The sequence below is a fragment of the Dreissena polymorpha genome, chromosome 13 (assembly GCF_020536995.1).
Source record: "Dreissena polymorpha isolate Duluth1 chromosome 13, UMN_Dpol_1.0, whole genome shotgun sequence".
Classification (NCBI taxonomy): Eukaryota; Metazoa; Mollusca; class Bivalvia; order Myida; family Dreissenidae; genus Dreissena; species Dreissena polymorpha.
The window spans coordinates 24,451,703-24,466,342 of NC_068367.1; the positions used below are offsets into that span (position 1 = coordinate 24,451,703).

Genomic DNA, 14,640 nt, shown 5'->3' on the forward strand with positions numbered 1-14,640 from the left:
TTGGGGTCTCGACCACTTAACTGGCTTGGATTTTAATTATGCTGGAATAACTCGGGGTCATGACCACCAAACTGGCTTAGAATTAAATTATGCTGAAATAGCTCAGGATCTTGACCACCAAACTGGCTTGGATTTTAATTATGCTGAAAAAGCTACGGGTCTTGACCACCAAACTGGCTTGGATTTTAATAATGCTGAAATAGCTAGGGATCTTTACCACCAAACTGGCTTGGATTTTAATTATGCTCATAGTTCGGGGTCTTGACCACCAAACTTGCTTGGATTTTAATTATGCTGAAATAGCTCAGGATCTTGACCACCAATCTGGCTTGGATTTAAAGTATGCCGAAATAGTTCAGGATCTTCACCACCAAACTGGCTTGGATTTTAATTATGCGGAAATCGCTCGAGGTCTCGGCCATGAAACTGGCTATGATAAGTGTGCGAAATTCAGATTTTAAAGTAATAGCCCAAAGTCTTATACACATATACAGTCAATCTTGTGGATGCGACCACTTATATTAAGCGACCTTTGTCTTATGCGACCATTTTGAAATCCCACGGAGCTTTTTTGCTATATAATGATATTGTATTCAGCGACTTTTGTCTTACGCGACCAGCGACCGCTGATTTCTATGTATTTTGATGTCCAAATCTTGAATTAAGCGACCACTAGGAGGTAAAAGTGGTTAATGTATTGATCTTTCAGGGACAAATCCGTGTTAATTGTTTATCTAAGCCGATAAGATGTACTGTTACACCGCTGCTTTGTTTTCACACCAACCATTATGATTATGCTTTGTCTCGTTGACCGGTTCTGACCGGTATTGTTGTAGACTGCATATCAATTTATTGAGTTAAATAATAGAGGAACGTTTAACGCACAGTCTACAGCTTAAAAAGTTTACTATGTGGAACGTTAAGAGACAACACCGATTTTTCTTGAGTATAGATAACCGGTGCAGAAACAATGCACTGTACGCGACAAACATTTCCTGATAAGTGCGGAAAATAAACTATTAATCGGCAACATCTGTCGAAATCCGTACATTACCAATTTGTAATTATGCTTATTTGTAGATATTTGTTAGCCAATCACATTGTTATTTACTTAATAAATTTTCCAATCAGGTCTGTTTGTTTGTTTTCAATTGACGTGTTTTAAGTTTTTCAGCTCATTATGTATCATAATCGAGTCAGATTTCCTTAAGCGTACATGCAGAAATTAAAATGTCAAAACGAAAAGTGTTAACGTTGAACGTGAAAATGCGGGTTTTGGAATTGTCAAAGATTAAAAATGCACGTAAAATTGCAGATGAGTTTGGAGTCGGTAAAACTCAAATTCAGAACATTCTTAAGCGTAAAGCCGAGGTGCTTGAAGACGTGGAAAATTATGTGTCAGGTGAAAAAAAAACAGGGAAAAATATTTCCTTGTCTATGTTGTTTTTGCAAATAAATATGTACACACAATTCATTTATAATATATCATATTATGATAATTTATAATAAGTGAAAAAATAAAACACATTATAAGTAAAATATTGTTTATGTATTGTGTTTATATTCATTTTATTATAAAAGTTAAAATCATTGTTGACAAAAGAGATTATCCTTCATATAGATTAAAATTGAGGGTAAGCATTCTTCCAGAATGGCCTTTTTTATTTAAAGACCATTTTATTAAGAGACCACTTTTGATTACTCCCTTGAGAGGTCTCTTAATACAAGATTGACTGTATAAAAAGTTAAATTTCTTACTAGCCCGACTATATAAAATTTTTAATTACCACTAGCCCAAATGGATTTTCACTAGCCAAAACCTTTAGGGCTAGTGTGAATTTAACATACTGTAGAATTTTAATTATGCTGAAAAAGCTCGGGTTCTTGACCACCAAACTGGCCTTGATTTTAATTATACCGAAATAGTTCAGGATCTTGACCACTAAACTGACTTGGATTTTAAATATGCTGAAATAGCTGGGGGTCTCCGCCACGAAACTGGCTAGGATTTTAATTATGGTTAGAAAGCTCGGGGTCTTTACCACAAAAATGGCTTGGATTTTAATTATGCTGAAATAGCTTGGGATCTTTACCACCAAAGTGGGCGGGGCCGTGGGGTGGATAATGTAGACATGGATGGTCGAGATAGACGGTGTTGTCATAAGAAATCTTTAGTATTTATTTGAAGTCAATTGGTGAAAAATGGCGCTGCAGAGGCTGACGCGTTTTCCCAAGCCGCATGTTTGACCCAGAGGGCGTCCCAGGGTTGGTAATGGGGCCATGCATGGTTGAGATTGACAGTATTGTCATAAGAGATTTCAAGTGCTTGACAGTATAATGTAAGCCATCATGGAGGGGGGGGAGGTTAATGTGGGTTGGTGGTAATTTAATAGATGAACTTTCAAAAATAATTATTTAAAAAAAAAATTGAGCGGGGTGGATTGTGGGAAGGGGCATGGGGGATAGTTTGGGTGCAGTGCATTGTGGTATGTCAGGTAAATGTTGTTTTGTCAAAGTATGAATCAAATGTGATCATAAATAAAGAAGTAATGGCAATTTAAGCAAAATGTTCAATTATCTAAGTATAAAAGGGGCCATAATTCTGTCAAAATGCTTGATACAGTTGTCTGCTCTTGTTTATAGATTGGGATCATATGTCCAAGGACATAGAAAATATTTGAGGTGGTATGCAAACTTTAACATAGATTTATCAATAATATATGCATATTCCAAGTATAAAGGGGCAATAATTGTGTCAAAATGCTTGATACAGTTGTCTGCTCTTGTTAATAGATTGGGATCATGTTGGTAATGAAGCATGCAAAATATGAAAGCAATATGTCAAAGGATATAGAAAATATTTGAGGTGGTACGCAAACTTTAACATAGATTTATCAATAATATGAATATTCTAAGTATAAAAGGGGCAATAATTCTGTCAAAATACTTGATACAGTTGTCTGCTCTTGTTTATAGATTGGGGTCATGTTGGTAAAGAAAAGTATGCAAAATATAAAAGTAATATGTCAAGGGACAAAGAAAATATTTGGGGTAGTACACAAATTTTAACATGTGCACGCTAATGGAAACGCCGACGTGATCAGGATAGCTCCATTATATATATTTCATGTATAATAGTCGAGTTAAAAATGAGTGAAAATCTCTGACCCGGCCCCCCCCAACCCCCATAACTTTTGACCCAGGGGTCAGATCAAAATTCCAAATCGTGCAGGGTCGCACATATGCTCATAGCTACCAAGTGTTTAAGTTTCAAGATTCTAGTGCTTATGGTATAAGAGATAGTGGCTAGGACAGACGGACAGACTGATGGCGGAGATAACCACAATAAACCTGTCAACAGCCAACTAACGCTGCCAACAAAGCACAAGCGTTACGTGTCAGGACGCGGCACTATCAATACAAACTGCATAAGGAATAACAAGACGCTAAGGGTTTGAGGGACACCAAACCTGATTATGAGTCTTCCACACGTTAAGCATCTAAAATATACTTATTTGCTTGTGTACCTGATAATAAATTATTATTATTACCTGTTTTGGCATCAACAACCTTTATCAATTGGCCCTCAAATTTTGCTGCAGACATTCCACTACCTCAAAAAGTTAAAATACCCAATAGAAATAAATATGAAATATTAAGAAAACAAATGCATTTATGTATTTTAAGTGTATTTTTAATGATAAAGCTTGTTATATTCAATATTTTATGAAATATGCAGGCTGGCTCAATTGAATGCCTGCTGCAATGTCCATATTGTCAAAATGTCGGCCATTCCATGTTGGTGGAATGGGGCTCTGTTTAAATGATCATGTTATACGCACAAGCTACTGTTTATAGTGGGTCACAGAGTCCGTGGTGTTGAAATCCGACTTTATGTAGCACATTAACGCTACACGATCAACCAATATGCCTTTTGATTTCAAGTCGGAGAGCAATTAAGCCCTTATTTGGCCATAATAGTGTGGAGGATCTATTTAAAATACAACTATTCCCGATACAAAAATATGAATTCGTTTATTTAATGCACTTATTTTCTTCTCTTTTGCTATGAAATGACCATAAAACAGCTTTCCCAGTCATATTTTGCACTAGCAGATGATATTTCATTTTTTACATATGAAAGGTAAAAAGAAATTCAAGCAGCATTTTATAATATAAATTTTAAATGCACTCAATCATGCACTTAAAAACAATATTTTTGTAATTCTGTTATTTATAATCATATTAATAATGCCTCATTTTTCTCAATTTTATGGTTTATTATCTATTTTTCCCAATTTTATGGTTTATTGTGCTTATTTTCTGAATTCAAAAGGCACTGGCTTAAAAAAAATTGTCTATGCAATGAATGTACATGTATATTGAAATCTCTTTATGAGTGATTATAAATGCATGATAAAAATCTAACATGTTATGTCATAAATCTATATTGTTTGTATTTTTCGCTAACATTATTAGCCACCGTTGTGGTAAAACATATTTTTTTGTTTTTAATGACGTTGTTTCACACATTACTGTAACGTACAATCTTGATACGGAATGAAGGAGTTTTTATTTACCAGTACACTTTTTTGTATTCTTTTGATAGTCTACTTAATTTTTTTTTACTGTTAAATAAAATAACGCGTCAGACTAATGTCGTTAAAATCTAGAGTTTAAATGAAATTATGTCACACGATATACATATTAAACTATTTAACTGCATGTCCGACTTGTCGTCATTAGATTCAAGTTGTCATTAAATTCAAGAGTTTAAATGAAAATATGTCACAAGATATATGTTTTTCATACCATACGAGTTTTTATACCCCCATTACTGTTAATGGGGGCTATATAGGAGTCACTTTGTCGGTCTGTCGGTCTGTCCCGAAATTTCATCCGATCTTCACCAAACTTGGTCACAAGTTGTATATAGATGATGTCTAGGTCAAGTTTGAATATGGGTCATGCCAGGTCAAAAACTAGGTCACAGGGTCACTTAGTGTGTGTTAAACCGAAAGTTTGTCCGGACCATAACTATGTCATTTAACATTAGATTTTAAAATGACTCGGTACATTTGTTCACCATCATGGGACGGTGTGTCGTGTGAAAAAAGTACATTGATATCTCCAATGTCAAGGTCACACATGGAGTTGAAAGGTCAAATACTTGTCCGGGCAATAACTTTGACATTTATGGTGAGATTTTCAAATCATTTAGAAAATTTGTTCACCATCATTGGATGGTCGTCGCTCAAAAGAATTACGTCGACATCTCCAAGGTCAAGGTCACACTTTGAGTTCAAAGATAAAAAATGAGCTTGTCTGAGCCATCACTATGTCATTCATTGTGAGAATTTAAAATCATTTGGCACATTTGTTCATCATCATAAGACGGTGTGTCGCGCGAAAGAATTACGTCGATATCTCCAAGGTCAAGGTCACACTTTGAGTTCAAAGGTCAAAAATGTCCATAAATGAGCTTGTCCTGGCCATAACTATGTTGTTCATTGTGAGATTTGAAAATCATTTGGCACATGTGTTCACCATCATTGGATGGTGTGTTGCGCGAAAGAATTACGTCAATATTTCCAAGGTCAAGGTCTCTCTTTGAGTTCAAAGGTCAAAAATGGCCATAAATGAGCTTGTCCGGGCCATAACTATGTCATTCATTGTGAGATTTTAAAATCATATGGCACATTTGTTCACCATCATTGGATGGAGCGTCGCGCGAAAGAATTACGTTGATATCTCCAAGGTCTAGGTCACACTTTGAGTTCAAAGGTCAAAAATGGCCATAAATGAGCTTGTCCGGTCCATTACTATGTTGTTTATTGTGAGATTTTAAAATCATTTGGCACATTTGTTCACCATCATTGGACCATGTGTTGCATGAAAGAATTACGTCGTTATCTCCAAGATCAAATGATGACGTCAATATATCACTCATTCCATAAATATAACAGTTAAGATAAACTTCCTTTTAGGGCAATTAAGCTATATTTAGCCATTAGTTTTGGGTAAAATCACATGTTAAATGAATCATAATTGTTATAAACTTCCCTAGAGTGGCCCACAACTGTTACAAACATTCTGATAAAATAAACATAAAAGTGCATTAGGTTTAACTGTTATCAATGAATGGTGCACTTTGCCCTTGCTTAAGTAAACTTTATTTTCAAAATCATGGTATGATAATGTGTCAGTTCTACACTTTAAAGTACTGAAATTTTCAAATTACACAAAATATCACATGCACTGTATTACATGTATCAATGTGTACACTCTGATTTTCTTGAACATTCAATGGAGAAAAAAGCAATATATTAGGTACCGGTTATTATCCCAGCAGACACAGTAACGTTGATTCAACGTTGAATCAACGTTACTGTGTCAACAAAAATTGGTTGGATTTATATTTGATTTTGAAAGTTGAGACAACGTTGAGGCATCAACCTCAAATCAACGTCGATACCAACGTTGTTTCAACGTTGAAAATAACATTGATTCAACGTTGAAACAACGTGACTTTTGGTCGATATTTGATTGAATTTTCATTAATTTCCATTCAATGTAGCGAGGTTTTCCAATTTTTGTTCTATAAGAATAACTGTTAGGACTGTATACAATTTAATCACTTCATTGAGTTCATTAATAACACAACACTTTATTCATATTTGAGATTGTATTTTATTTTTATTTTAACACAAGTTTCATAATAATATTCCAAAAATATTCTCTCTCTCTCTCTCTCTGTCTCTGTCTCTGTCTGTCTGTCTGTCTCTCTCTCTCTCTCTCTCTCTCTCTCTCTCTAACAATATCAGATATCAGATCCAGCATCCAAACCCAAGGTATCATTAATCGCAGTTCGTGACACTCCCACCAAAAAAAGGATGAAAAATCAATAAGCAACCAACACAACATAACATAACACTCATACCATACCAAACAATAACATAACATTGCATAGCATAGCATAAATTGTCAAATTTGATCAGATGCATTTACACAACTTTTAAATGGTAATTAGCACGCTCATGTATATTCGATGTTGACAGACTGCTTAATATCACTATATACACAATAAAAGTGTTTGAAAATATGAATTTATTAATCTTTTAATTTATTTCTGGCTACATTATTTATTAATCAACCAAGCAGAATGCAGACATCCATGTAGTTGTATATTGGTTGAAATAAGGTTTATCCACGTCACGACTAACATTCAACGTTGTTTCAACGTTGTGTGTCTGCTGGGTTAATACGAACTGAGTTGAATGCTGCTCAAAACAAGTCATTTTCCAAAGTAGGAAGTCTGTATAAGGCAGACATCTGGTGATTCCTCATTTTGCAATTATTTTCTTTCTTTTTAGTATAAATCAATACAAGATACATGTATATCAGTTATATGTCTTAATATTATATTAAATATTAAATATTAAAGAAAACTTCATTCTATTTGGCAGAAGGTCCTAAAAGACTAAGTGTATAAGTTATAAATTTAGACAGTCCATAACGTTCTTAAGTCTACTAGTATTTCTTCCAGAACAAAAAAACAACAACAATTTCTTAAACTTTGCAATTCTCATGAAAACAGACAAGGCGGAAGAATAAATGTTGACTTTGACTTTTAAACTGTTTTGCTATTTTTATTGTTGAAAAAAAAATTTGAAGACACTATCAAGATCTTTTTTATGCTCCCCCAAAATTTATTTTGGGGGGAGCATATAGTCGCCGCTTCGTCTGTCCGTGTGCGCGTCTGTCTGTCTATCTGTCCGTCCGTGCACAATTTTTGTCCGGGCTATTTCTCAGCAACTACATGTAATGACCGGAATTCAATGAAACTTTATGGGAAGCTTCACTACCAAGCGGAGATGTGCATATTATCAGCGGGTTCTGATTGGATGATTTTTCACAGAGTTATGGCCCTTTGAATTTTTTGAAATTTTCCACTAAGTGTACATATAGTGTAATTCTTGGGTCCGTTTCATCAACAATCGTACGCCAAAATTGGAATACGAGACATATTTCAAAGAAGCATTTTAACTAAACACCAAAGAATAATTCTATTATCTTTCCGTATATCTATTCATTTCATTGTTTTCTCACATATGGTTAATAGTTTGAATGCATATTGATGAACAGCTTTCGAATTTTTAGTCTCCAAAATTTGGTAGTAAATTACGATTGTCGTACGATCTTTGATGAAACGGCCCCCTTGTCCGGGCTATTTCTCAGCAACTAATGACCGGAATTCAATGAAACTTTATGGGAAGCTTCACTACCAACAGGAGATGTGCATATTATCAGCGGGTTCTGGTCGGATGATTTTTCACATAGTAATGGCCCTTTGAAATTTTCTATAAAAAAATTCTTGTCCCCCCAACTACTGTGCCCTCAAGACGTTTCCTTTTATCTGAATATATAGTGCAATATTGTGACAAAAAAACTTTGGGGAGCATCACCCGTCTCTGACGGTTTCTTGTTTAAAGTCTGCAATTAAAAAACTTTTTATCTTATGCTTTATTGCATATGAAAAACTGCCTAAAGTAGTATATGACGCCTTTTGCATTATATAGAGACTGTATATTTTTTATTGATCGTACTCAGGTAATTGTAGTTTTGAATTACCACATTATAAATAATGTTGCTCTTATTAAAACACTTGAACTACTCTGCATGCATATGGCATAAGACCTATTTTATTACCACATGGCTCCACTCGGAATGGAAATGTTGGGTGCAACTAGCTTATGATCTCTCTTTTCATAATAAGTGAATTCTTGTTTCTTAGTAACACAGTTTAATTTAGTTATTTTATCAAATCCTTGTTCTTATCCTTTGTTGTATTAGTTCACAACTGACAAGGAATCTTAGCTGTCCAAATGAAATGTAGAGACTCGAGTTGTGCTCTGGGAAATGGATCAGTTTTATACTTCAATGATAAAAACTGCTATCAAGCAAAGGGAAGGTTATCCAGTCCACAACTCCATGTTGTCCTTCTCAAATCATTGTAAACAGGGGCTTGGCATGTACCGCTGTGATTATAGGATGGAGTAATAAATCATTTTGTAATATAATCATGAGGAACTGGAACAGAGTCATGACATGAATGACATGACGACTGTTGGAAATATTGATCCCAAATAAAAAAAATCATGTCTTGAATGTATCAAAACGTTCTTGCATAATAAAAAATATGTTAAGTTTTGTAGTTTATTACCACCATATGTATGAGAAATGCATTACATTTGCATTTGTTTTGGGCAATATTACAATGTGTGGGCTGAAGTGTGGGTTGAAGAATTCTTACTTCAAACTTATATTATTGAGAATGCTATTTATGTCTTTTAGATGACCTTTTTTATATTTCTATACCTTTCAATTATTATAGGTTATCAATTCACATCAATATCAAGAAGTTGGGGTGTTTTAAAAAATGCCTTATAACGGATTTATACAAATTAAAATGTGACTTGATATTTAAACAGTCAATAAAAGTTTTATTGACAAACCTGTTTTAAATTTAATCAATAAACAGAGTAATTACAAGCAAATTGATTTGGTAAAAATGATAGCATAAAATATGTGTACTTAGTACTTAACATGCACCAATTAGGTCAAGATAAGTGAACTGATCAGTCTCTCCTGTGTCTGATAAAGCAATTAATATTTTAGTCATGTTCTGAGAAAACTGGGCTTAATGCATGTGCGTAATCAGGGACGACACTTCCCGCTTTTATAACATTTTTCCTTTAAATGAGGTCTCTATTAGCAAAAATCCAATATAGGTGGAAAGTGTCATCCCTGATTAGCCTGTGCGGACTGCACAGGCTAATCTGGGACGACACTTTACGCACATGCATTATTCCCTGAGTTTTCATAGAACACGACTCATTTTGATTGCTGATTCCAATCACGACTTTTTTGTGGGGTACTAGATGTACATAGCAAATCTGCTGATGTTTCTCAAGGTCTGTCTTTAGTTTGTTAATTAATTAATTTAGGAAAGTTTTGTTCTTATTTGATGTCTTCAATAAAATGCTCATGGTTAGCTTTTATGATTTCCTCTAGCCTTTAGTAGTCAACTTTTGCCTTGTAAACACCCAAGCGGCTGTGTTTATTGCACTCTCTTCATGAAACTTGAGCAGAGTTTTTATACGCCCGTCTATGACGGGACGTATTATGGTATACCCCGCGTCCGTCCGTCTGTTAATGTCGTACGCTACGTCAAATATCCTTTGACAGATTTTCTTCAAATTTTAACACAATCTTAATATTGATAAACCCTGATCCCCTTTCGTTTTTGACGGAATTCTGAATTGTCGTTCCAGAGTTATGGGACTTTGTTCGTCAAAATTTCGTGATTTCATTGAATGTCCTACTGTAGCTCAAATATCCTTCGATGGATTTTTTTCAAATTTCAACACAATCTTAATATTGATAAACCCTGATCCCCTTTCGTTTTTGACGGAATTCTGAATTGTCGTTCCAGAGTTATGGGACTTTGTTCGTCAAAATTTCGTCATTTCATTGAATGTCCTACTGTAGCTCAAATATCCTTCGATGGATTTTTTTTTTTTTTTTTTTAGTATCCCTGAAAAATTGAACAAGGTGAGCTTTTTTCTATTCCGATTGTACACTACCACTTACCCATCTACATTTCTCTTTTATTATTGGTCAAAATATCTATAACAGGTTTACTTCAACTCCATATCCTCTAAAGAAATGCATACATATACTCAAAAAAAGATATGGTATGAATGTCAAGGAGACGGCGCTCCATGCTCATTTACTTATAAAATAAACCATGTATTCAAATACAAATAAACTGAAGTAAAAAAATGATTCAAAGGGTTATTTATTACCTTACTACTTCATTGGCGAACGACGGGCGTATCATGCGCTCATGGCGCAGCTGTTTATTATACCTATGATGTCTTGGTGGATTCCAAAAATGGGTCACTTGGCCTCAAATACGAGGTCACTCTGTCGTACAGAAAATGTTGTGAACAGTCTGAAGGCCTCTGGATACTCTGGAGGCGACATTTATTGCCCAATCTTCATGAAAACATTTGTCCCAATTATTGATGGGCTGACTATTATTTATTATGCCCCCCTTCGAAGAAGAGGGGGTATATTGCTTTGCTCATGTCGGTCTGTCGGTCGGTCGGTCCGTCCACCAGGTGGTTGTCAGACGATAACTCAAGAACGCTTGGGCCTAGGATCATGAAACTTCATAGGTACATTGATCATGACTCGCAGATGACCCCTTTTGATTTTGAGGTCACTAGGTCAAAGGTCAAGGTGACCAGAAATAGTAAAATGGTTTTTGAATGATAACTCAAGAACGCATACGCCTAGGATCATGAAACTTCATGGGTAGATTGATCATGACTGGCAGATGACCCCAATTGATTTTGAGGTCACTAGGTCAAAGGTCAAGGTCACGGTGACCCGAAATAGTAAAATGGTTTCCGGAAGATAACTCAAGAACGCATATGCCTAGGATCATGAAAATTCATGGGTAGATTGATCATGACTCGCAGATGACCCCTATTGATTTTGAGGTCGCTAGGTCAAAGGTCAAGGTCACGGTGACCCGAAATAGTAAAATGGTTTTCAGATGATAACTCAAGAACGCATACGCCTAGGATCATGAAACTTCATAGGTAGAATGATAATGACTTGCAGATGACCCCTATTGATTTTGAGGTCACAAGGTCAAAGGTCAAGGTCACGGTGACCCGAAATAGTAAAATGATTTTCGGATGATAACTCAAGAACGCTTTTGGCTAGGATCATGACACTTCTTAGGTACATTGATCGTGACTTGCAGATGACCCCTATTGATTTTCAGGTCACTAGGTCAAAGGTCAAGGTCACAGTGACAACAATCGTATTCACACAATGGCTACCACTACAGTACAGCCAAAGCGGAACAAAAGTATTTCGCGATCCGCGGCGGCAAGGCGAAACGAGTCGATGCCGGGTCAGTCATTGAAACCGCGTCAGTATACGGCGGCAAGTCGCATTTCGCCGCGGAACTTCGCATCTGTCCGCCGAGGCATGCCTCTATCAGCGACATGATGCCGAGTCAATGCGCACCATGAAATAAAAAATCTTTTAAAAATTATTAGTTACATGTAGTTAACAAATTTTGAAAGAACAATTATAATAATAATTAAAATCATAATAAATTTATTGTGCGCAGATTGTATTAGCATATACATGTAAGCATAGTTAATGTGTCTGGCCAATTAAGTTTGTTTCCCGCCCGTAGTGTATGTATTTCACACATAAACAAGGTCACGTAATTATGTTTTCGCACATACAAGTGGTCAATTAGGCTCCAGCATATGGTGGATTTATAAATTAATTGCATGTTGATTTTGCTATTAAATTTAAGCTGAGAAAATTAGCAGTTTGAAGCCACATCAATAATCAAGACGGTGACGACGTATTTGTTGTTTTGTTAATTATCAGCTTATTATAACTATTGTTTGAATATGTGTATATAAACGCGTTTTATTTCGTTAATATTATACAGTTAATATCGCTACTAATTACCCGATAATCCCGTATATTCCAGTTTTAAAGCAAATGCTGGTAAATATTTACGATACACAAACATTCTCGATATTTCCTTAAGTATCAAATACACTTTGGCATTTGTTACGATTTATAGAGATGATGAAATAACGTCTAATCGGGGCATTTTTTTTTCCACTGAACAGGCGATTTACGCCTGACGTGATGTTCATGTATTTATACACAACAAAATACACCCAAACTTTCCAAACGACGTTCTACATGTCTGCATATTTTTCGCGCGCTTTTTATGAAACAAAGGATATTTTAGCACTGTTTATTTGACGCTAGAATTTGTCAAAGGTCGCGTTAGCATTAAAATTCGGAAGTGTGTTTCGGATTACAAATTTAATAATGATAATCGAACGAAACATTAACAGTTGCGCGTAATTAATTCTACGCTACACATACGTGTATGTACATGTAGGTGATTATCTTTTCACTCGATCCGCCGCGTACGTATGCGGCGGATTTACTTCGCGAAAGTACGCGAGGTTAACACAGACTCGGCGTCGTTGCGCGGATCGATGCTGAGTGCCACGGCAAAACGCCGCGTGAACACACGATTCGGCTGCCGCGTACTAATAATCTGGCCGTGGCGTAGCCGCGGATTATGTTTGTGCCGCGTTAGCTGTACTGTACAACGGACAGCCCATATGGGGGGGCATGCATGTTTTACAAACAGCCCTTGTTTACAGGAACCAAAATGCAATTGGGTGTTAAAATCTGCAAACAGGAACATGTTTTTCATTAATTCATAGCAATTATATTAACATAATCCATATAAAAGCTCCAATTTTCTAACCGTTCTTTTTAATTGTTATTGAAGTTCATTGATGCATTTAATGTTTTTTACTAGACTGGAGATCCAGTCATCTTGGCAATATCATAGGACCTTTAAGTTAGTAATCAGTTTTGTCCTAGTTTCCATTTTCCTGCATGGGTTGCAAATTTTTCGTGCTAAATCTTCCATTCTGGATACAATTGCTGAAGTGTTGCTTAATATATTAAATTAAATTATCAAAAACTTAATAAATTCAACCTCTTCATTTTGTTCTAGAAAAAATACAACGTTGTTTAAACTATTTAATTTTCAATACTTTTTTTCCAGGAGGCACGTCGCTCAAGGTGGAGATGGGAGCAAACTGGATTCATGGCATCGAGCGCAACCCCATCTACCAGATAGCCGACGAGAACGGCTTGCTACAGCTGCGATACAAGGACAAGGGTCTTAGACATCGTAATATCTTCTTGACGGAGACTGGGGTGGAGGTGCATTCCAAGACGGTCATGGAGTGTGACTTCACGTACGGACTTCTCATACAGCAGTGCGAGGAGTTCTTCCAAATGAGCATGCCCACGCCGTACGACATTGACAGTGTCGGCGATTACATGGACGTTGAGATTGAGGAGAAGCTTGAGAACTTTATGGGGTCTGAACGGAAGATGCGGGAGATGATATTTAACCAGCACATTAAGCAGGAGACGGTGGTGTCTGGATGTAATGACCTACATGAGGTGTCGCTAAGTGAGTTCGGTTGTTACGAGGAACTGCCCGGTGTACACTATACTATACCCCCTGGTTTCCAGTCAGTGCTGGATATACTTCTCGGTAAAGTGCCTGAAAACAATATACTGTTGAATCACACTGTAAAGTCTATACGCTGGGGAAATAATGACAATGATGGGGGTGTGCTCGTTGAATGTGAAAATGGTAGAAAATTTAGTGCGGAGAGGATAATTTGGACATGTTCACTCGGTGTGCTCAAAGCGTCTTGTGATAGAATGATTGACCCACCGGTTGATAGAATGTTTGACCCGCCACTACCGAAGGAAAAACGGGACGCTATAGAACGTCTCGGGTTTGGAGTTGTGGATCGTGTGAATCTGATTTTTGACGAGCCCATTGTGGACACTGACATTTTCCGCATAGAGTTGTTGTGGGATGATGAGAGTTATAACGCTGAGAACAGAAATCCAGACATGTCTACTTTGTGGTACAGAAAGCTCTATTCCTTCGAGGTTGTCAATGACAACTTGTTATCAGGT

At 36.2% G+C, this 14,640-nt stretch overlaps 1 protein-coding gene across 1 annotated transcript in view; it reads left to right on the forward strand.

The window, feature by feature from the left end:
* Positions 1-14,640, forward strand: part of LOC127856369 (peroxisomal N(1)-acetyl-spermine/spermidine oxidase-like) — a 102,385-nt gene that overhangs the window by 19,883 nt on the left and 67,862 nt on the right. Inside the window, exon 2 of the mRNA XM_052392515.1 lies at positions 13,703-14,638. Coding sequence (XP_052248475.1) covers positions 13,703-14,638 — 936 coding nt within the window. The remainder of the gene's footprint in view (positions 1-13,702; positions 14,639-14,640) is intronic.